The 25,514-nt window shown below is 42.8% G+C and overlaps 1 protein-coding gene across 1 annotated transcript; it reads left to right on the top strand.

Annotated features, from left to right (window-relative positions):
• Positions 1 to 21,991: 21,991 nt before the first annotated feature.
• On the top strand, positions 21,992 to 24,733 carry LOC125514174 (pentatricopeptide repeat-containing protein At3g02330, mitochondrial-like). The gene has a single exon (XM_048679448.1). The coding sequence runs from the start codon at positions 22,061 to 22,063 to the stop codon at positions 24,473 to 24,475; it is 2,415 nt and encodes an 804-aa protein (XP_048535405.1). The 5' UTR covers positions 21,992 to 22,060; the 3' UTR covers positions 24,476 to 24,733.
• The last annotated feature ends 781 nt before the right edge of the window (positions 24,734 to 25,514 follow it).

Raw genomic sequence — 25,514 nt, 5'->3', positions numbered from 1 at the left:
CTTGCCAAAGGTCTCATACCTTTCGACATGGGCATGAGTTTGAAATACTAATTTCAACTCTTGGAACATCTCATATGCTCCGTGGAGTTCAAAACGTCTTTGAAGCCCCGATTCTAAGCCGTAAAGCATGGTGCACTAAACTATCAAGTAGTCATCATATCGAGCTCGCCAAATGTTCATAACGTCTGCATCTGCTCCTGCAATCGGTCTGTCACCTAGCGGTGCATCAAGGACATAATTCTTCTGTGCAGCAATGAGGATAATCCTCAGATCACAGATCCAATCCGCATCATTGCTACTAACATCTTTCAACATAGTTTTTCTCTAGGAACATATCAAAATAAATGGGGAGCTACATCGCGAGCTATTGATCTACAACATAGTTATGCAAATACTATCAGGACTAAGTTCATGATAAATTAAAGTTCAATTAATCAAATTATTAATGAACTCCCACTTAGATAGACATCCCTCTAATCATCTAAGTGATCACGTGATCCAAATCAACTAAACCATGTCCGATCATCACGTGAGATGGGTAGTTTTCAATGGTGAACATCACTATGTTGATCATATCTACTATATGATTCACGCTCGACCTTTCGGTCTCCAGTGTCCCGAGGCCATATTTGCATATTCTAGGTTCGTCAAGTTTAACCTGAGTATTCCGCGTGTGCAAAACTGGCTTGCACCCGTTGTATGTGAACGTAGAGGTTATCACACTCGATCATCACGTGGTGTCTCGGCACGACGAACTGTCGCAACGGTGCATACTCAGGGAGAACACTTATACCTTGAAATTTAGTGAGAGATCATCTTATAATGCTACCGCCGAACTAAGCAAAATAAGATGCATAAAGGATAAACATCACATGTAATCAAAATATGTGACATGATATGGCCATGATCATCTTGCGCCTTTGATCTCCATCTCCAAAGTACCGTCATGATCTCTATCGTCACCGGCGTGACACCATGATCTCCATCATCTTGATCTCTATCAATGTGTCGTCACATGGTCGTCTCGCCAACTATTGCTTTTGCAACTATTGCTATCGCATAGCGATAAAGTAAAGCAATTACATGGCACTTGCATCTTATGCAATATAGAGACAACCATAAGGCTTCTGCCAGTTGCCAATAACTTTAAGAAAACATGATCATCTCATACAACAATTTATATCATGCCTTGACCATATCACATCACAACATGCCCTGCAAAAACAAGTTAGACGTCCTCTACTTTGTTGTTGCAAGTTTTACGTGGCCGCTACGGGCTGAGCAAGAACCGTTCTTACCTACGCATCAAAACCACAATGATAGTTTGTCAAGTTGGTGCTGTTTTAACCTTCTCAAGGACCGGGCATAGCCACACTCGATTCAACTAAAGTTGGAGAAACTGACACCCGCCAGCCACCTGTGTGCAAAGCACGTCGCTAGAACCAGTCTCGCGTAAGCGTACGCATAATGTCGGTCCGGGCCGCTTCATCCAACCATACCGCCGAACCATAGTGTGACATGCTGGTAAGTAGTATGACTTGTATCGTCCACAACTCACTTGTGTTTTACTCGTGCATATAACATCTACGCATAAACCTGGTTCGGATGCCACTGTTGGGGAACGCAGTAATTTCAAAATTTTCCAACGCACACACATGATCATGGTGGTGCATAGCAACGAGAGGGGAGAGTGTGTCCACGTACCCTCGTAGACCGAAAGCGGAAGCGTTAGCACAACGCGGTTGATGTAGTCGTACACGATCCGACCGATCCAAGTACCGGACGCACGGCACCTCCGAGTTCAGCACACGTTCAACTCGATGATGTCCCACGAACTCCTATCCAGCAGAGCTTCACGGGAGATTTTCGTCAGCACGACGGCGTGATGACGGTGATGATGATGCTACCAATGCAGGGCTTCGCCTAAGCATCGCTATGATATGATCGAGGTGGATTATGGTGGACGGGGGCACCGCACACGGCTGGGAGAGATCAACAGATCAACTTGTGTGTACAGCGGTGCCCCCTGCCCCCGTATATAAAGGAGCAAGGGGGAGGCCGGCCGGCCCCTGTAGGCGCGCCGGGAGGAGGAGTCCTCCTCCTAGTAGGAGTAGGACTCCCCTCTTTCCTACTCCTACTAGGAGGGGGAAAGGAAGGGGGAGGGAGAAGGAATGGGGGCGCCGCCCCCCCTCTCCTAGTCCAATTCGGACCAGAGGGGCAGGGACGCATGACCTGCCCTATGCCAGCCCTCTCTCTCTCCACTAAGGCCCATAAGGCCCACTATTTCTCCCGAGGGGGGTTCCGGTATGATACGTCTCCAACGTATCTATAATTTTTGATTGCTCCATGCTATATTATCTACTGTTTTAGACATTATTGGGCTTTATTTTCCACTTTTATATTATTTTTGGGACTAACCTATTAACCGGAGGCCCAGCCCAGAATTGCTGTTTTTTTGCCTGTTTTAGGGTTTCGAAGAAAAGGAATGTCAAACGGAGTCTAAACGGAATGAAACCTTCGGAAACGTAATTTTCTCATTAGATAAGATCCAGGAGACTTGGACCCTCCGTCAAGGAAGCCACGAGGTGGTCACGAGGGTAGGGGGCGCCCCCCTAGGGCGCGCCCTCCTGCCTCATGGGCCCCTCGAAGCTTCACCGACGTACTTCTTCCTCCTATATATATATATCCATGTACCCCCAAACGATCGGGGACAGAGCCAAAAACCTAATTCCACCGCCGCAACTTTCTGTATCCACGAGATCCCATCTTGGGGTCTGTTCTAGAGCTTTGCCGGAGGGGGCATCGATCACGGAGGGCTACTACATCATCATCCAAGCCCCTTCGATGAAGTGTGAGTAGTTTACTTCAGACCTACGGGTCCATATCTAGTAGCTAGATGGCTTCTTCTCTCTTTTTGGATCTCAATACAATGTTCTCCCCCTCTCTTGTGGAGATCTATTCGATGTAATCTTCTTTTTGCGGTGTGTTTGTTGAGACCGATGAATTGTGGGTTTATGATCAAGTCTATCTATGAATAATATTTGAATCTTCTCTGAATTCTTTTATGTATGATTGTTATCTTTGAAAGTCTCTTCAAATTATCAGTTTGGTTTGGCGTACTAGATTGGTTGTTCTGGCCATGGGAGAAGTGCTTAGCTTTGGGTTCAATCTTGCAGTGTCCTTTCCCAGTGACAGAAGGGGCAGCAAGGCACGTATTGTATTGTTGCCATCGAGGATAACAAGATGGTTTTTTTTATCATATTGCATGAAATTATCCCTCTACATCATGTCATCTTGCTTAAGGCGCTACTCTGTTTTTAACTTAATACTCTAGATGCATGCTGGATAGCGGTCGATGAGTGGAGTAATAGTAGTAGATGCAGAATCGTTTCGGTCTACTTGTCTCGGACGTGATGCTATATACATGATCATACCTAGATATTCTCATAACTATGCTCAATTCTGTCAATTGCTCAACAGTAATTTGTTCACCCACCGTAGAATACTTATGCTCTTGAGAGAAGCCACTAGTGAAACCTATGGCCCCCGGGTCTCTTTCTCATCATATCAATCTCCATCACTTTATTATTGCTTTGCTTTTCCTTTGATTTTACTTTTTACTTTGCATCTCTATATCAAAAATACCAAAAATATTATTTATCATCTCTATCAGATGTCACTTTCGTAAGTGACCGTGAAGGGATTGACAACCCCTAAGCGCGTTGGTTGCGTTGAGCTATTGTTTTTGTGTAGGTGCGAGGGACTCGAGCGTAGCCTCCTACTGGATTGATACCTTGGTTCTCAAAAACTGAGGGAAATACTTACGCTACTTTGCTGCATCATCCCTTCCTCTTCGGGGAAATCCAACGCAGTGCTCAAGAGGTAGCAAGAAGAATTTCTGGCGCCGTTGCCGGGGAGTTTGCGCAAAAGTCAACATACCAAGTACCCATCACAATCCCTATCTCCCGTATTACATTATTTGACATTTGCCTCTCGTTTTCCTCTCCCCCCAATTCACCCTTGTCGTTTTATTCGCCCTCTCTCTCTATCCTCCCTCTCTTTCTCCGTTTGCCTTTTTGCCCGTTTGCTTTTTGTTTGCTCATGTGTTAGTTTGCTTGTTTGTCGCGATGGCTCAAGATAATACTAAATCGTGTGACTTCACCAATACCAACAATAATGATTTCCTTAGCACTCCGATTGCTCCTCTTACCGATGCTGAATCTTGTGAAATTAATACTGCCTTGTTGAATCTTGTCATGAAAGATCCGTTCTCCGGCCTTCCTAGTGAAGATGCCGCTACACATCTTAATAGCTTCGTTGATTTGTGTGACATGCAAAAGAAGAAAGATGTCGATAATGATATTGTTAAATTGAAGCTATTTCCTTTTTCGCTTAGAGATCGTGCTAAAGCTTGGTTTTCATCTTTGCCTAAAAATAGTATTGATTCATGGAACAAGTGCAAAGATGCTTTTATCTCTAAGTATTTTCCTCCCTCTAAGATCATCTCTCTTAGAAACGATATTATGAATTTTAAACAACTTGATCATGAACATGTTGCACAAGCTTGGGAGAGAATGAAATTAATGATACGTAATTGCCCTACTCATGGTTTGAATTTGTGGATGATTATACAAATTTTTTATGCCGGATTGAATTTTGCTTCTAGAAATCTTTTAGATTCGACCGCGGGAGGCACTTTTATGGAAATCACTTTAGGAGAAGCTACTAAACTCCTAGATAATATTATGGTTAATTATTCTCAATGGCATACTGAAAGATCTACTAAAAAGGTGCATGCGATAGAAGAAATTAATGTTTTGAGTGGAAAGATGGATGAACTTATGAAATTATTTGCTAATAAGAGTGTTTCTTCTGATCCTAATGATGTGCTCTTTTCTACTTTGATTGAGAATAATAATGAATCTATGGATGTGAATTTTGTTGGTAGGAACAATTTTGGTAACAACGCGTACAAAGGAAATTTCAATCCTAGGCCTTATCCTAGTAATCCCTCTAATAATTATGGTAATTCCTACAACAATTCTTATGGAAATTATAATAAGATGCCCTCTGATTTTGAATCTAATATGCTATGATAGAAGAAAAATTGCTTAAGATTGATGATTTGGCTAGGAACATTGATAGAATTGCTCTTGATGTTGATTCTTTGAAACTTAGATCTATTCCACCTAAGCATGATATCAATGAGTCTCTCAAAGCCATGAATATTTCCATTGACGAGTGCAAAGAAAGAACCTCTAGGATGCGTGCTAAGAAAGATGCCTTTATAAAAGCGTGTTCTTCCAGTTCCTATGAAAATAATGATGAAGATCTAAAAGTTATTGATGTGTCCCCTATTAAATCTTTGTTTTGCAATATGAATCTTGATAATGATGGGACTGAATATGATCCACCTTTACCTAGAAGGCGTTCTAAGAATTCGGAATTTGCTGATCTTGATGCTAAATTTGATAAAAGTGGGATTGAAGAAATTAAAACCCTAGATGTTGCTAAACCCACTATTATGGATTTCAAGGAGTTTAACTATGAAAATTGCTCTTTGATTGATTGTATTTCCTTGTTGCATTCCGTGCTAAAATCTCCTCACGCTTATAGTCAAAATAAAGCGTTTACTAAACATATCGTTGATGCCTTGATGCAATCTTATGAAGAAAAACTTGAATTGGAAGTTTCTATCCCTAGAAAACTTTATCATGAGTGGGAACCAACTATTAAGATTAAAATTAAAAATTATGAGTTTTATGCTTTGTGTGATTTGGGTGCTAGTGTCTCTACTATTGCCAAAACTTTGTGTGATTTACTAGATTTCCGTGATTTTGATGATTGCTCTCTAAACTTGCATCTTGCGGATTCCACTATTAAGAAACCTATGGGAAGAATTAATGATGTTCTTATTGTTTCAAATAGGAATTATGTGCCCGTAGGTTTTATCATTCTTGATATAGATTGCAATCCTTCTTCCCCTATTATTCTTGGTAGACCCTTCCTTAGAACGGTTGGTGCAATTATTGATATGAAGGAAGGGAATATTAGATTTCAATTTCCACTAAAAAAGGGCATGGAACACTTTACTAGAAAGAAAATAAAATTACCATATGAATCTATCATGAGATCCACTTATGGATTGCCTACCAAAGATGGCAATACCTAGATCTATTCTTGTTTGTTATGCCTAGCTAGGGGCGTTAAACAATAGCGCTTGTTGGGAGGCAACCCAATTTTATTTTTATTCCTTGCTTTTTGCTCCTGTTTAGTAATAAATAAATTATTTAGCCTCTGTTTTGGTTGTGTTTTTTGTGTTTAATTAGTGTTTGTGCCAAGTAGAACCGCTGGGAAGACTTGGGGAAAGTCTTGATTGAACTTGCTGTAAAAAACAGAAACTTTAGCGCTCACGGGAACTGCTGTCATTTTTATTTGGATAGTGATATTTAGTTAATTATTTTTTCAGATGATTAATAGATAAATTCCTCACGTTCAGAAATTTATTTTAGAATTTTTGGGGTTCCAGATCTTGCGCTAGCTACAGATTACTACACATTGTTCTGTTTTTGACAGATTCTGTTTTTCGTGTGTTGTTTGCTTATTTTGATGAATCTATGGCTAGTAAAATAGTTTATAATCCATAGATAAGTTGGAATACAGTAGGTTTAACACCCACATAAATAAATAATGAGTTCATTACAGTACCTTGAAGTGGTTTTTGTTTTCTTTCGCTAACGGAGCTCACGAGTTTTCTACTTTAAGTTTTGTGTTGTGAAGTTTTCAAGTTTTGGGTAAAGATTTGATGGATTATGGAACAACGTGTGGCAAGAGCCTAAGCTTGGGGATGCCCATGTCACCCCCAAGATAATCTAAGGACACTTAAAAGCCAAAGCTTGGGGATACCCCGGAAGGCATCCCCTTTTTCGTCTACTTCTATCGGTAACTTTACTTGGAGCTATATTTTTATTCACCACATGATATGTGTTTTGCTTGGAGCGTATTTTATGATTTGAATCTTTGCTTATTAGTTTACCACAACCATCCTTGCTGTACACACCTTTTGAGAGAGCCATACATGATTTGGAATTTGATAGAATACTCTCTGTGCTTCACTTACATCTTTTGAGCTTTATAGTTTTGCTCTAGTGCTTCACTTATATCTTTTACAGCACGGTGGTGGATTTGTTTTATAGAAACTATTGTTCTCTCATGCTTCACTTAGATTATTTTGAGAGTCTTAATATCATGGTAATTTGCTTAAAATCCTAATATGCTTGGTATGCAAGATTAATAATAAAACTTTCTTATGAGTGTGTTGAATACTAAGAAAAGTTTGAGCTTGATGATTGTTTTAAGATATGGAGGTAATAATATCATAGTCATGCTAGTTGAGTAGTTGTGAAATTGAGAAATACTTGTGTTGAGGTTTGCAAGTCCCGTAGCATGCATGTATGGTAAACGTTATGCAACAAATTTGAAACATGAGGTGTTATTTGATTGTCTTCCTTATGAGTGGCGGTCGGGGACGAGCGATGGTCTTTTCCTACCAATCTATCCCCCTAGGAGCATGCGCTTAGTGCCGAGGTTTTTGATGACTTGTAGATTTTTGCAATAAGTATGTGAGTTCTTTATGACTAATGTTGAGTCCATGGATTATACGCACTCTCACCCTTCCATCCTTGCTAGCCTCTTTGGTACCGTGCATTGCCCTTTCTCACATTGAGAGTTGGCGCAAACTTCGCCGGTGCATCCAAACCCCGTGATATGATACGCTCTTTCACACATAAACCTCCTTATATCTTCCTCAAAACAGCCACCATACCTACCTATTATGGCATTTCCATAGCCATTCCGAGATATATTGCCATGCAACTTTCCATCATTCCGTTCATCATGACACATTCATCATTGTCATATTGCTTAGCATGATCATGTAGTTGACATAGTATTTGTGGCAAAGCCACCATTCATAATTCTTTCATACATGTCACTCTTGGTTCATTGCATATCCCGGTACACCGCCGGAGGCCTTCACATAGAGTCATCTTTGTTCTAGTATCGAGTTGTAATCATTGAGTTGTAAATAATAGAAGTGTGATGATCATCATTATTAGAGCATTGTCCCAAGTGAGAGAAAAAGAGAAAGGCCATAAAAAAGAGAGAAGACCCAAAAAAAGAGAGAAAAAGAGAGAAGGGACAATGTTACTATCCTTTTACCACACTTGTGCTTCAAAGTAGCACCATGATCTTCATAGTAGAGAGTCTCTCATGTTATCACTTTCATATACTAGTGGGAATTTTTCATTATCTAACATGGCTTGTATATTCCAACAATGGGCCTCCTCAAGTGCCCTAGGTCTTCGTGAGCAAGCAAGTTGGATGCACACCCACTAGTTTCTTTTGTTGAGCTTTCATACATTTATAGCTCTAGTGCATCCGTTGCATGGCAATCCCTACTCCTTGCATTAACATCAATCGGTGGGCATCTCCATAGCCCATTGATTAGCCTCGTTGATGTGAGACTTTCTCCTTTTTTGTCTTCTCCACATAACCCCCCTTCATTATATTCTATTCCACCCATGCTGCTATGTCCATGGCTCGCGCTCACATATTGCGTGAAAGTTTATAGGTTTGAGATTACTAAAGTATGAAACAATTGCTTGGCTTGTCATCGGGGTTGTGCATGATGATAGCATTCTTGTGTGACGAAAATGAAACATGACTAAACTATATGATTTTGTAGGGATGAACTTTCTTTGGCCATGTTATTTTGGGAAGACATAATTGCTTAGTTAGTATGCTTGAAGTATTATCATTTTTATGTCAATATGAACTTTTGTCTTGAATCTTTCGGATCTGAATATTCATACCACAATTAAGAATTACATTAAAATTATGCCAAGTAGCACTCCGCATCGAAAATTCTATTTTTATCATTTACCTACTCGAGGACGAGCAGGAATTAAGCTTGGGGATGCTTGATACGTCTCCAACGTATCTATAATTTTTGATTGCTCCATGCTATATTATCTACTGTTTTAGACATTATTGGACTTTATTTTCCACTTTTATATTATTTTTGGGACTAACCTATTAACCGGAGGCCCAACCCAGAATTGCTGTTTTTTGCCTGTTTTAGGGTTTCGAAGAAAAGGAATATCAAACGGAGTCCAAACGGAATGAAACCTTCGGAAACGTGATTTTCTCATCAGATAAGATCCAGGAGACTTGGACCCTCCGTCAAGGAAGCCACGAGGTGGTCACGAGGGTAGGGGCGCCCCCCCTAGGGCGCGCCCCCTGCCTCGTGGGCCCCTCGAAGCTCCACCGACGTACTTATTCCTCCTATATATATATCCACGTACGCCAAACGATCGAGGACAGAGCCAAAAACCTAATTCCACCGCCGCAACTTTCTGTATCCACGAGATCCCATCTTAGGGCCTGTTCTGGAGCTCCGCTGGAGGGGCCATCGATCACGGATGGCTTCTACATCATCATCCAAGCCCCTCCGATGAAGTGTGGGTAGTTTACTTCAGACCTACGGGTCCATAGCTACTAGCTAGATGGCTTCTTCTCTCTTTTTGGATCTCAATACAATGTTCTCCCCCTCTCTTGTGGAGATCTATTCGATGTAATCTTCTTTTTGCAGCGTGTTTGTTGAGACCGATGAATTGTGGGTTTATGATCAAGTCTATCTATGAATAATATTTGAATCTTCTCTGAATTCTTTTATGTATGATTGGTTATCTTTGCAAGTCTCTTCGAATTATCAGTTTGGTTTGGCCTACTAGATTGGTTGTTCTTGCCATGGGAGAAGTGCTTAGCTTTGGGTTCAATCTTGCGGTGTCCTTTCCCAGTGACAGAAGGGGCAGCAAGGCACGTATTGTATTGTTGCCATCGAGGATAACAAGATGGTTTTTTATCATATTGCATGAAATTATCCCTCTACATCATGTCATCTTGCTTAAGGCGCTACTCTGTTTTTAACTCAATACTCTAGATGCATGCTGGATAGCGGTCGATAAGTGGAGTAATAGTAGTAGATGTAGAATCGTTTCGGTCTACTTGTCTCGGACGTGATGCCTATATACATGATCATACCTAGATATTCTCATAACTATGCTCAATTTTGTCAATTGCTCAACAGTAATTTGTTCACCCACCGTAGAACACTTATGCTCTTGAGAGAAGCCACTAGTGAAACCTATGCCCCCAGGTCTCTTTCTCATCATATCAATCTCCATCACTTTATTATTGCTTTGCTTTTACTTCGCTTTTACTTTTTACTTTGCATCTCTATATCAAACATACCAAAAATATTATTTATCATCTCTATCAGATCTCAGTTTTGTAAGTGACCGTGAAGGGATTGACAACCCCTAAGCGCGTTGGTTGCGTTGAGCTATTGTTTTTGTGTAGGTACGAGGGACTCGAGCGTAGCCTCCTACTGGATTGATACCTTGGTTCTCAAAAACTGAGGGAAATACTTACGCTACTTTGCTGCATCATCCCTTCCTCTTCGGGGAAATCCAACGCAGTGCTCAAGAGGTAGCACGGTAACCCGAAACTACCCGGAACACTTCCGGTGTCCGAATATAGTCGTCAATATATCGATCTTTACATCTCGACCATTTCGAGACTCCTCATCATGTCTGTGATCATATCCGGGACTCCGAACTACCTTCGGTACATCAAAACACAAAAACTCATAATACCGATCGTCACCGAATTTTAAGCATGCGGACCCTACGGGTTCAAGAACTATGTAGACATGACCGAGACATGTCTCCGGTCAATAACCAATAGCGGAACCTGGATGCTCATATTGGCTCCCACATATTCTACGAAGATCTTTATCGGTTAAACCGCTTAACAATATATGTTGTTCCCTTTATCATCGGTATGTTACTTGTCCGAGATTCGATCGTCGTTATCTCAATACCTAGTTCAATCTCGTTACTAGCAATTCTCTTTACTCGTTCCGTAATACATCATCCCGCAACTAACTCATTAGTTACAATGCTTGCAAGGCTTATAGTGATGTGCATTACCGAGTGGGCCCAGAGATATCTCTCCAACAATCAGAGTGACAAATTCTAATCTTGATCTATGCCAACTCAACAAGTACCATCGGAGACACCTGTAGAGCACCTTTATAATCACCCAGTTACGTTGTGACGTTTGGTAGCACACAAAGTGTTCCTTCGGTAATCGGGAGTTGCATAACCTCATAGTCATAGGAAGATGTATAAGTCATGAAGAAAGCAATAGTAGTAAACTAAACGATCAAGTGCTAAGCTAACGGAATGGGTCAAGTCAATCACATCATTCTCCTAATGACGTGATCCCATTAATCAAATGACAACTCATGTCTATGGTTAGGAAACTTAACCATCTTTGATTAATGAGCTAGTCAAGTAGAGGCAAACTAGTGACACTCTGTTTGTCTATGTATTCACACATGTACTAAGTTTCTGGTTAATACAATTCTAGCATGAATAATAAACATTTATCATGATATAAGGAAATAAATAATAACTTTATTATTTCCTCTAAGGCATATTTCCTTCAATAGGCCTCCTTATATCTTCCTCAAAACAGCCACGATACCTACTTATTATGGCATTTCCATAGCCATTCTGAGATATATTGCCATACAACTTTCCACCATTCCGTTTATTATGATATGCTTCATCATTGTCATATTGCCTTGCATGATCATGTAGTTGACATCGTATTTGTGGCAAGGCCACCATTCATTTTTCATACATGTCACTCTTGAGTCATTGCATATCCCGGTACACCGCCGGAGGCATTCACATAGAGTCATATTTTGTTCTAAGTATCGAGTTGTAATTCTTGAGTTGTAAGTAAATAAAAGTGTGATGATCTTCATTATTAAAGCATTGTCCCATGTGAGGAAAGGATGATGGAGACTATGATTCAAGTCGGGATGAGATTCCGGACGAAAATTAGAAAAATAAAAATAAAAAAGAGGCCAAAGAAGCCCACCAAAAAAATGAATGAGAGAAAAAGAAAGAAGGGACAATGTTACTATCCTTGTTCCACACTTGTGCTTCAAAGTAGCACCATCTTCTTCATGATAGAGAGTCTCCTATTTTGTCACTTCCATATACTAGTGGGAATTTTTCATTATAGAACTTTGCTTGTATATCCAACGATGGGCTTCCTCAAAATGCCCTAGGTATTCATGAGAAAGCGAGTTGGATGCACACCCACTTAGTTTCTTTTGTTGAGCTTTCATAAATTTATAGCTCTAGTGCATCTGTTGCATGGCAATCCCTACTCCTCGCATTGACATCAATTGATGGGCATCTCCATAGCCTGTTGATTAGCCGCGTCGTTGTGAGACTTTCTCCTTTTTTGTCTTCTCCACACAACCTGCATCATCATATTCTATTCCACCCATAGTGCTATGTCCATGGCTCGCGCTCATATATTGCGTGAAAGTTGAAAAAGTTTGAGAATACTAAAGTATGAAATAATTGCTTGGCTTGTCATCGGGGTTGTGCATGATGGGAGCATTTTGTGTGACAAAAATGAAGCATGGCCAAACTATATGATATTGTAGGGATGAGCTTTCTTTGGCTATGTTATTTTGAGAAGACATAATTGCTTGGTTAGTGTGCTTGAAGTATTATTGTTTTTATGTCAATATTAAACTTTTGTCTTGAATCTTTTGGATCTGAACATTCATGCCACAATAAAGAAAATTACATTGAAAATTATGTTAGGTAGCATTCCACATCAAAAAATTTGTTTTTATCATTTACCTACTCGAGGACGAGCAGGAATTAAGCTTGGGGATGCTTGATACGTCTCCAACGCATCTATAATTTTTTATTGTTCCATGCTATTATATTATCTGTTTTGGATGTTTAATGGGTTTAATATGCACTTTATATTATTTTTGGGACTAACCTACTAACCGAAAGCCCAGTGCAAATTGCTTTTTTTTGCCTATTTCAGTGTTTTGCAGAAAAGGAATATCAAACGGAATCCAAACGGAACGAAACCTTCGCGAGGATCTTTCTTGGAACAAACGTCACCCAGGAGACTTGGAGTACAAATCTGGAAGTCCACGAAGCTTCCATGAGGCAGGGGGCGCGCCCCCACCCTCGTGGCCCCCACGGAGCTCCACCGACCTACTTCTTTCGCCTATATATATACTCTTATACCCTGAAAACATCCATGGGAGCCACGAAACCACTTTTCCACCACCGCAACCTTCTGTGCCCGCGAGATCCCATCTGGGCCTTTTCCGGCGATCCGCGGAGGGGGATTCGATCACGGAGGGCTTCTACATCAACACCATAGCCTCTTCGATGATGTGTGAGTAGTTTACCACAGACGTTCGGGTCCATATTTATTAGCTAGATGACTTCTTCGCTCTCTTTGGTTCTCAATACAAAGTTCTCCTCGATGTTCTTGGAGATCTATTCGATGTAATACCTTTTTGCGGTGTGTTTGCCGAGATCCGATGAATTATAGGTTTATGATCAAGATTGTCTATGAAAAATATTTGATTCTTCTCTGAATTCTTATATGCATGATTTGATATCTTTGCAAGTCTCTTCGAGTTATCGGTTTAGTTTAGCCTACTAGATTGATCTTTCTTGCAATGGGAGAAGTGCTTAGCTTTGGGTTCAATCTTCCGGTGTCCTTTCCCAGTGACAGTAGGGGCAGCAAGGCACGTATTGTATTGTTGCCATCGAGGATAAAAAGATGGGGTTTATACCATATTGCTTGATTTTATCCCTCCACATCATGTCATCTTGCCTAATGCGTTACTCTATTCTTATGAACTTAATACTCTAGATGCATGCTGGATAGCGGTTGATGTGTGGAGTAATAGTAGTAGATGCAGAATCGTTTCGGTCTACTTGACACGGACGTCATGCCTAGATATTCTCATAACTATGCGCTTTTTTATCAATTGCTCGGCAGTAATTTGTTCACCCATCGCAATATTTTCTATCATGAGAGAAGCCACTAGTGAAACCTATGGCCCCGGGTCTCTTTCTTATTATATTGCATCTCTTTTATTATCGCATCTTGTTTACTATTTTGTAGTCTTTATTTTCCAATCTATACAACAAAAATACCAAAAATATTTATCTTATTATCTTTATCAGATCTCACTTTTGCAAGTGGCCGTGAAGGGATTGACAACCCCTTTGTCGCTTTGGTTGCAAGGTTCTTGATTGTTTGTGCAGGTACTAGGCGACTTGTGTGTAGTCTCCTACTGGATTGATATCTTGGTTCTCAAAAACTGAGGGAAATACTTACGCTACTTTGCTGCATCACCCTTTCCTCTTCAAGGGAACACCAACGCATGCTCAAGAGGTAGCACTCCGATACGTTACCCTTCCTGAAAAGATGATGAATTGTAGTTGCAAAGTTGACTGAGAACATAGTTTGTTGGTTTTCAATAGAGTTTATGCTTTATACTTCGATGTTGTGATGAATTGTTACTTGTTCGTGAGAAGTTATATTATAGAAGTTTATGATAAATATTTTATAATAAAGTTTGTTGTTGTTATAATAATATACATGATGCTTATATGTCCTCATTTTGTTTTATCGGCACCTCTCTCTCTAAGCATGTGAACATGTTTTTCGATTTCGGTTTTCGCTTGAGGACAAGCGAGGTCTAAGATTGGGGGAGTTGATACGTCCATTTTGCATCATGTTTTCCTACTATTATTTATGATGTTTTTATGCATAATAATGCTTTATGGAGTAATTCTAATGCCTTTTCTTTCATAATGTGCAAGGTTCACACAAAGAGGGAGAATACCGGCAGCTGGAATTCTGGACCTGAAAAAGCTGCGTCTGGCCACCTATTCTGCACAACTCCAAATGAGCTGAAACTTCACGAAGTTTTTTATGGATTATATAAGAATTATTGGAGCAAAGAACTACCAGAGGGGGCCCACTAGGTGGGCACAACCCACCTGGGCGCGCCAGGGCCCCCAGGCGCGCCCTGGTGGGTTGTGCCCTCCTCGTCCCACCTCCGGTGCCCCTCTTCTGGTATATATATAAGTCATTTTGACCTAGAAAAAAAATAAGGGGAGGACTTTCAGGACAAAGCGCCGCCGTCTCGAGGCGAAACTTGGGCAGGAGCACTTTTACCCTCCGGTGGAGTGATTCCGCCGGGGGAACTTCCTTCCCAGAGGGGGAAATCATCGTCATCATCATCACCAACAACTCTCCCATCTTGGGGAGGGCAATCTCCATCAATATATTTAACATCACCATATCCTCTCAAACCCTAGTTCATCTCGTGTTCAATAATTGTACCGGAACCTTAGATTGGTGCTTGTGGGTGACTCAAGTGTTGATTACATCTGTAGTTAATTACTATATGGTTTATTTGGTGGAAGATTATATGTTCAGATCAATAATGCTATTTAATACCCCTCTGATCTTCAGCATGATTATCATTTGTGAGTAGTTACTTTTGTTCTTGAGGTCACGTGAGAAATCTTGTTGCAAGTAATCGTGTGAATTTGATATATGTTCGACATTTTGATGGTATGTATGTTGTGATTCCCTTAGTGGTGTCATGTTAACGTTGACTACATGGCACTTCACCTTATTAGGGCCTAAGGGAATGCATTGTGAAGTAGTTATTAGATGATGGGTTGTGAGAGTGACATAAGCTTAAACCCTAGTTTATGTGCTGCTTCGTAAGGGACTGATTTGGATCAAAAAGTTTAATGCTATAGTTAGATTTTATCTTAATACTTTTCTCATAGTTGTGGATGCTTGCGAGGGGGTTAATCATAAGTAGGAGATTTGTTCAAGTAAGAACAACACCTAAGCACCGGTCAACCCACATATCAAATTATCAAAGTAGCGAACATGAATCAAACCAACATGATGAAAGTGTAGCGACCCGACCCGAATGGATCAAGTCTCTGTGCTTAAGTGTCATCCCTGGATCGGTATGCTGACACACATAGTACTCGAGGATTTATAACAGACGTAAATCACATGTAAAAGTAACGTAAATACTATTACCTCAATCCAAAATAGCGGAAGTAACAAGGTTGTGGATTCCCATCAACACCAACGGCAAAGTTGAGTGTAGAAATCGTAACCCTAACATATCACTTACTCGCCGTAAGATAATCCTGCAACATGAGACGTTGCAGCCACAAAGGGTCAGTACATTGAATGTACTGGCAAATTCACACCATAGAGAATGATGAATAAAGGCTATCACTACATGCATATTTGGCTGGTGGAAAAGCTCTATGGTTATAAGGTTTTTGCGAAAAGCCAATTTTTCCCTACTGCAAAGGAATAAATTTTATTTAACTATCATGGTGGTTGTTAAACATTGAGAATGGGCATTCTCAATCCCAATTAAGTAACATCATTAAACCCAACAAAATTAATTTAAAGTAACATGATGAGATTCACGTGATAATCCAAGTACTAGATACTCAAGACGTCCATAACCGGGGACACGACTAATCATGATTAGTTTATACACTCTACAGAGGTTTGCGCACTTTTCCCCACAAGACTCGATCGCCTCCGTTTGGTTTCTCGCACTACATGGTGTTTGAGAAGACGGATGACCGAGACATAGTCTTTCAGAAGCGCTAGCACCTTACGATGGATAGACCGTTACACCTACTTTCCCCTACATCTGCTAGTCTACCCTGTAAGAGTTCGCACGACTTAATCAACTATGCTAGAGCCCATAATAGCTTGTGGCTGCACATGGAAGTTTCTAGTATGAATAATCTCATGATCCCTTTGGGCCTGGGTGGCGGTCCATAAAAAAACAAGCAATCCTGGTCTACCCCGGTGCCTAGACAGGCAATCCGGGAATACCCAGGTGCCTCAATCCACCCAGATGTGTGTTTAAGTTGCCACCTTAAGTAAACCATTAATTAACAATCTCACAACTGTCATGGATACTCTCAAAAAACCCAATCCACGTCTACGAGCATAGCATGGCAATGTAAGCATAACGTAAAAGTAACTCCCAAGGGTTTGATAATAAGCAGGTAATAGGTACTACCTCAACTACTTCCCATCCCACAATTTAATTAGATCCTAATCATGCAATGTTTGAGGATTGATCTAATGCAATAAAACTGGGTATGAAAGGGGATATGATCAAAGTGTGAACTTGCCTGCAATGTTGATGAAGATGATTCGCACTCAAAAATCTTGATAGCTCTACTCGTCACACTCCGGTCAATCTATCGTAATCAAGCAATAGTAACCACACATAAACAATCACTCAAAAGACCAGAAAGATCGAAGAAGTCGATTCAGAAAACATCAAAACCAAGCAAATAGCTCTTGCAATATAAAACAATTTCTAACAGTACCAAAATTATGTGAATTTGGCCTTATCAGAAAGTTTAGGTCAAGAGCTTCGAAAAGCAAAAAGAATCAACTAAAACGGAGTTATAAAACTCAAGTTACGATCGAATGAAGTTTGAATTCAAATATGGTCTAATTAAAATTTTAAAATTTTCAAAAACATGTTTAAGTTGTTTTACTGGATAGAGGGGATCATAACGAAGAAGTGGGCGTTGGTTTCGTTGGATTTGGACAAACGAGCGAAAAGTTATGACCGTTTGAAGAACAGGGACTAATCTGTAAAGAAAATCATCACTGATAGGTCCCTGGCCGGAATTAAAAGAAAAAGAAAAAGACTAAATAATGAACGTTCGCTACAGAAACCTATTAGGTGAAAAACGTTCGCTACTGAGGCCTAACCAATGAACGCTCGCGAATTAGAGGTTAACGGTTCAAAAAGAAACAAATGGATCTAATCGGGGCCATCTAAAATGAATCGGACGGCCGAGGGGGCTTCGGGGTGTACCGCGGTGGTGGAGGTCACCGGCGACGACGAAGAAGATGGCAGCGGCGTCGGGGTCGTCGGGTGGCTGCTCCGGCGGTCCTCCGGCGTGTCCGCGGAGTCGGGGAGAAGCGACGCGCAGGGCTGAAGCCGATGGTGGTGGCGGCACTCGTCTTCGGCGTCGGAACGGCGCGGGGCTTGGCGGCGGAGCTCGTCGCATCTCGTGAACTCCGGTGAGTTCGCGTGGAGCGTGGGGAGGGTCTCGGGCCTTCCGGTTAGAGGCAAAACGAGGCCGGGGCCTGGCTATATATAGGAGGGGCGAGGGCGATGCGTGGGTGAGGGGGCAAGGTAGGGGCGGAGTTCGAGTCGGAGACGGCGACGGCCGGCGACGCGTGGGGAAGACGGACTCCTGGCGCGAGGTCGAGGACGGACCCGACAGGTGGGTCCCACCTGTCGGTGGCTGACGAGGCAGCGTGCGATCGGGGCTGCGAGCGGGCGAGCGAGCCGTAGGCGGTGCGGGGCGCGTGCGCTCGGGTGCTGGGCTGGGCCGTGGCCTGGCGACTAGCTGGGCCGGGCCAGTTCGGCGACGGAGGTTTTTTTTAAAAACATTTCCAGACAAATAAAATAATAAAAGCAAAATAAATAAAAATATTATATAGGCATATAATATATCAAAATTTTCAGAAAAAGATTTTCTACGACATGAACATTTTTCTAGCATTAAATAAAATACACACAAAATCAGATAATTCAAAGAGTGCTACTGGTCTAATAGAATCCAACAAAAATCATTTTAAAAAATACCAAAATGAATTCAATTTTATTTCTCTCCAATTTTCTATTGTAGGGAATCATGTTACCCTATTTTCCATGTATTTTGTTTTTGGAGAAAAATAATTTGAATAAAACTCAAATAACCCAAATTGAAAAATAATTCCAAAAGACTTTGAATTTGATCCTTTGAAACTTCCAACTCATATTTCATATAATTTGAAGAAGTCATTTTATCTCCTCTCGTGAAAATCATTGAGTTGCATAAAGTTTCAGAATTGGAAATATTTTCCAAATGAAATTTCAAATATTTTCAACACCCCTTGTCATTTAAATAATGGAAGAAGTCATGTCATCTTCTCTCTAGGGTTTCGTGATGACAAAGTATTTGAATTCACGGAGAGCATAAATGCAAAAATGAAAGTTTGGGAAAGTCCTTTTATTCCCTCTCATTTAACTTTCAAAAAGGTTTCGAATTTCACTCAATTTCACACAACCAATCAAACAATCAATCAAATCTATCTATTTAATATAACATTCCAAAATTTAGAATTTGGGATGTTACAGAAAGTGACTAAATGAAATCCCCGTGTACCCTCAAGAACGCTTTGCTTATCATAAGAGACCGTTTTGGCATGTCCTTTGCCAAAAAAGGATTGGGCTACCTTGATGCATACTATTTGCCATTACCGTTACTTGCTTGTTACAAATTATCTTGCTATCAAACTACTCATTACTAATAATTTCAGTTTTTGCAGAGAATACCTTGCTGAAAACCACTTGTCATTTCCTTCTGCTCCTCGTTGGGTTCGACACTCTTACTTATCGAAAGGACTACGATTGATCCCCTATAGTTGTGGGTCATCAGGGAGGAGGGTGACAGTGAATTTGGTGTGGTGGGGTGCCATGGAGGAGGGGCTGAGCTTTCATGGCTAGAGATCGAGCTCGCCCCCAACCTATAAAAGGACGAGGATCGAGCTCGCCCCCAACCTATAAAAGGACGAGGATCGAGCTCGCCCCTCCCCCCCACACACATCATTCTTCTTCCTCTCTCCTTCATCGTCCCGTATCCTTCAAGCCCCCAAGCCTTCCAGCCCATGAGCCCCTTCCTGCCGTCGCTGTGACCCCCTTTTCTTCTTCCACCATGGCGCATGAGGTCAGCCGCTATGACTGGGAGAAAACGTACGCCATCCTCGCCGCCAGGGATGCCGAGATCCATGAACTTCGGGGGGTTCTCAGCAGCATTGCTCTCCGTCTAGAGAGCGAGACCGCAGAGCTGCGTGGCCGGCTAGAGATGGAGTGGCTCAACCGCCGGGAGGCGGAGCAACTCTTTGCCAATCTCCATGCTGACGACTATGGGAGCGTGGCGTCGCTACGCAACGTGTACCTGTGGCCGAACGAAGACATGGACGTCCTCGGTCTTCAGTGGTTCGTCCCCTATGGTGCCTCCAATCAAGGGAAGTTGAACCATCTGGTGTTCTTCTCCCAACGTTTGGCGGCGCGGTTCAGGGAGTTTTGCAAGGAGGCGCAGGAGGCAGAGGTGGATCGGGCGGCGCGGGCGGTGGCACTTCGTGTCCTTGCCAATGTCCACCACATTTCTCCCCACTTCCCGGTGGAAGTCATACCAGAGGAGCTCGATATGGACGACCAGCACAGGGCGGAGCGCGTGGTGGGTGACGTCGCGGAGGTGTTGTTTCAGTAGGAGAAGGAGAACGACTTTGGGGAAGCCTGAGTTCCCCTCCTGCTCCGGCTTCGTCGTCTTCGGCTTCGTTGTCATCCTTTTCTTTTTATTTTCTTTTTATCTAGTAGTAGGCCGCCCCCTGTTTCCTGTGACGGGGGGCAGAAAAAGAAGATAGGCAAAGGGTGCCGTTAATCTGGTGGAACGGTGTGGCCAGATGTAAGCACCGGTCCACCCTTTAAATTATGAACAACTATTCTTCAAGTAGTACTTGCATTCCCTAAAGTGCCATTTATTTTTTGGATGATTTCTAGTTCTTGTACCTATGCCTTGTTTCGATCAGACTGTAGTCCATTTTGTAGTGCCTCAACCGTAGTGCATTAGGATCTCTGCCTAAACCACGACCACCGAAATCACTTTTTCTAGAGTACACGTGCATCTTTAGAACTATCACAACTTATATGAGCTTTCCCGGATATCTGAGCAATGTGTTCGTTATTGCAATCAGAAGTCCTAAGAAATGCTTCTTCACGAACAAGGGAAATTTACAGGAAAAGGTTTGAAAAAACAGGTCAAACAAAATCGTAAAACCGAGATGCCATACTTATCTCTGTTTATTTGGTTCATACTCAGATGGATATGCAAGGTTGGCCTTCTGCTTCCCGGGGTCTGTCTGTGATGTAGTATTTCACTGCCTCAAAGTTTTAAACAAAAATGCAGGAAAACTTTTGGTTGTGTTGTGTGTCCACAACACATCCGTTAGTTGTGAGCATAATTCATACAACATGCAGCATGATGCAGATCATGAACATAGCTACCCAATGCAGATCATAATCATGACTACAACTTAGCATGGTAATTCACATGACATTGCAAGATGCTTGAGTCTAGTCATTTGCTTTGTAGATAAGTTGTTGCCGGCTGGAGCGGATCCAACCAACGGGAACGGATCCTGTTGGCGCCCTAAGGCCAGTGTAGAACTTGCGAAGATGGTACTTCTGTAGGTTTTCAATGTTTCATGAATTTTGCACAGAGTTTCCATCTTCCACTTCTAGCCAGATAAGACCCCGTCTAGTAACTTAAACCACCCTAAAAGGTGATCGATCACTGTCCATGAACGTGACCAGATACGTCTGACGTACAGGGGAATGGATTAGCTACGTCCAGTCATAGATGCTGGGCGATTCATACCCAAGTTGGCCAAATGGGCCGGGCCAACCAGACCGACCCGCGAGCACGCCGGCACGACCCGCCATGGGTCAAGCACGACACGAGCTAAACGGGTCGTACCCAGCACGTGGCACGCCCCTAGGTCATGCTTGAGCTGCTAGGCTGAGCACGCGGGCCGCACGGCATGGCCCGATTATCTTTTTTATATATATCTCTATATGGCATAATACTAGCCCATTACGTCAAAATAGGCCCATAAAACGCTCAAGAGGCCGAACAGCAGATGATGGCCAGCGGGCCGGCCTGATTAGCGACTGGGCTGTGCCTAGGCTACAGGTTGCAGCACGCAGGCCAGCATGACACGGCCTGTATAATAATCGTGCTCCAACGGGCCGTGCCGTGCTAGGCACGATTACAATGGGTCGGGTCGTTCCGTGCCGGGCCGGCCCGTTTGGCCATACATTCCATTCCAGCGACGCCCACCTTATCCTGCTCCCTATCCCTCAAGAAAAAAAAACCCCCTTATCCTGCTCCCCTTCCTGGCCACTCCATTCGAACCCTCCCCGCTCACGGAGCTGCCACCAATGGCGCTCCCTCCTCCCTTGCTCCCGCGCTCTTCCTGTATTTGCAGAGGCGTCACCAAAGTCACCCCATACAAATCCGTGGAAAACATACCGGATGCCTCCACCGCCCCCTCCGCCACAGCGCAGCACTCGCTGCTTCGCGCCCATACTCGCGCCGGCCGAATGCAGCCCGCGCGGCAGGTGTTCGAGGCAATGCCGCCGCGGGACAGGTCCCTCGTCGCTTGGACTGCTATCATGTCCGGGTATGCCACCCACGGCCCCGCCTCCGAGGCGCTGGTCCTGCTCCTGCGCATGATGGAGCGGTCACTGAGGCCGGACGGGTTCGTCTTCTCAGTCGTGCTGCGCGCCTGCGCGGCAGTCGGGAACCTCAGATTTGGAAGGCAGGTCCACTGCGCCGCTGCGAAGATGGGCTACGTAGATTCTGACCTCTTTGTGGCAAACGGCCTCCTTACCATGTACGCGAGCTGCCAGTCGCTGGGTTGCGCTGAGAAGGTGTTCGATGGCATTGCCGCACCTGATTTGGTCTCTTGGACCTCCATGCTCAGCGGCTACACTGAGAATGGCTGCCATACCGAGGCGCTAATGTTGTTCGTGGAAATGATCCATGCCAGTATTGGCTGTGACGCGTTCACTCTGTCAGTTGCACTCAGGGCAGCTTCTAGTTTGGCCAATCGAAGTTTGGGACACCAGCTGCATTGCTGCATCATCAAGTCAGGATTCTCTAAAAGCGGGTTCTTGGAGAACTGCCTGATTGAGTTCTATGGGAAGTCCAGGGAACTACAGCTGATGCAGAAGGTGTTTGATGATATGCATGACAAGGATTTGGTTTCTTCCAATAGCATCATCCAGTGCTATGCAGATAACATGTGTGATGATCAGGCTTTGTCTCACTTCCGTGCTATGATGTTTGAATGCTCGGAATGCGATGAGTTTACATTGGGTAGCATTTTGCATGTTGTCACCAGAAGAGGAGCTTTTGGTTATGGAAGGGAAATACATGGCTACCTCATTAGAGCAGGCCTAGACTCAGATAAGCATGTTATGAGTGCTCTGATGGATATGTATGTCAATTGGGCTACTCTTCATAAGGGACAATGTATGCTACCTTTGAGAATGCTAAGATACTATTTGCTGGTCCAGGGAAAGCTGGATCACTTTATTGTGGCCACTAGTTTGAGGTTGTGCGCTTTTGATCAAGATTTAGCAACAGGAAGGATGTTACACGCCTATGTTTTGAAGTTCAACATGAATTCAGATCCCTTTGTCACTAGTTCTCTGGTCGACATGTATGCTAAATGCGGTTCTGTGGATGAATCACATGTTCTCTTTTCAAGAACCAAGGATCCAGGGACAGCCGCATGGACTGCGGTAATCTCAGGAAACTGTTTGAATGGTCAATTTGAAAGAGCAATGCATTTGTTCAGGAGGATGCAGTTGGAGCTTGTGCAACCTAACGAGTTCACTTATACCTCTGTACTTACAGCATGTGTGGCTCTTGGGGATGTTGTAGGTGGCATGGAGATCCAGGGCAACTCCATCAGAACTGGTTATGGAACCAATGCTTCTGTTGTGAAAAGTCTTATAAGCTTTTACTTAAGAGAAGGGCAGTTCAAGCAGGCCCTTAAGCTTTGCTTATCACTCTCAAACCGTGAGATTTCTTGGGAAGCACTGGTTAAAGATTTTGCTCAAGGTGGTGATCACGTTGGAGTACTTAATCTTTTGTGTGTTATCCAACGTTCTGGTGGGGTTCTTGATTATCCAACTGCATTACACATCTTGAATTCTTGTGGAAAATTGGAACTCCTTCATGAAGGGCTTCAAGCACATGCCTACCTTACAAAGCGTGGCCTTGCTTCTGAACCATGCATCAGCAATCACCTTATTGACATGTACTCCAATTGCGGCAGTCTCAAAAATGCATTGGATGCCTTCAGATATATGTCTGACAAGAGTGCATCTACTTGGACCTCAATAATCATAGCTCATCTAGAAAATGGCTGTCCAGAGACAGCCATTGACTTGTTTGTGCAGATGTTAAGAAGAGAGAAAATACCAACTTCGATTGCATTCTTATCTGTGCTGAAGGCCTGTGCAGAAATCGGCCTTGTAAGTGAAGCCTTCCAGTTCTTTGTGTCCATGACCGAGGTCTACAAAATAGAACCTTCAGAAGGTCATTACAAGCATATGATTGAGGTTTTGGGTCATTCTGGTATGTTCAAGGAAGCAGAGCATTTCATTGATAGTGTGGTCCCTTCGGAATCTAGTGCTTCAGCCTGGATTTTACTTTGTTCTGCTGCCAAACAAAATGGAAACACCAAAATCATGAAGCTTGCAATGGACAAACTCGCAAGCCTTGCTCCATGTGATTGTCGAGCAAATGCTTCACTGGGAAATGTCATCCCCATCACTGACTAGTTAATCAGGCGGCACCAGTGTAATGAGTGACAGAGTGAGTATACTTGCCCCTCCTGGTTTATCCAAAGGGAAGCATGCCTTAACTTGTCAGATTGTAGGTTGCGCGGAGTGCACAGTGGCATATGAAGTGAACATTATGAATTTAGAACTGTAAACTGCTGTATATTTGTATACTAGCTAATATGTTGTGCAGTTTCCACAAATGTAGATAATTTCTGTTGTGTTATACCCAATTTCAAAGGTATGCCGTTCTTTGCATGTTTCTGGTAAAAATATAGCGGTTGAGTGGTACCGCGGTTACCAATCACAATCTTTTTCTGCTATGCAAGTTAAAGAAATTTTTATCCTGTAATGGTTTTGTCAGTGATCAAACGGAGGGCGTGTTCGAATCATTTGAGGTTTACCAGGGTCTGTTTAGTAAACCAAGAATGTAAGATTGCCTTTTTCTAAAGGAATGCCATCATGGCTTGCTTTATTGCTCCTTAAATAGTGCTTACATCGTCAACAAGAGCAGGATCAGCATCAGCTTCTCTAGCTAGACAATGAGCTACATAATTAGCCCCCCTGTTACAAGAGTTATATGTGACAGAACTAAAGGTGGGGGCTTGAATACAAATGTCGTCGAAGAGAGGAGCAGCCATAGAGATGAGGAAAAGCCACCCGCCTGAAGAGTTTCAACAGCGTGGAGGCAGTCGGATTGAAGGATGATGTGATCGAATCCCAGTTGGTTTGCCAACTACTCCACGTCGAATGGCAAGTGCTTCAGTAGTCGCGGCATCAACTGCAAAAGGAACATTTTCACTGCACCCGTCTCTGAATCTGCTATGCGAGCCACCACCCCAACACCACCTGGCAGGGAGTTCTTTTTTCTAGGGAAACCTTCCAATGTACTCATTAGCCGTTGAGGCAGTACAAAGAACACAGTGCATCTAGGTCCGTAGACCACCTAGCGACGACTACAAGCATTGAAACGAGCCGAAGGCTTGCCGCTTTCATCGCCCCTCCCTCACTGGAGCCGGACAAACCTTATTGTAGTAAA

Source organism: Triticum urartu, chromosome 6 (assembly GCF_003073215.2).
Source record: "Triticum urartu cultivar G1812 chromosome 6, Tu2.1, whole genome shotgun sequence".
NCBI lineage: Eukaryota > Viridiplantae > Streptophyta > Magnoliopsida > Poales > Poaceae > Triticum > Triticum urartu.
The sequence above is the reverse complement of the archived record's forward strand: the minus strand, read 5'-3'. Positions and strand labels throughout refer to the sequence as shown.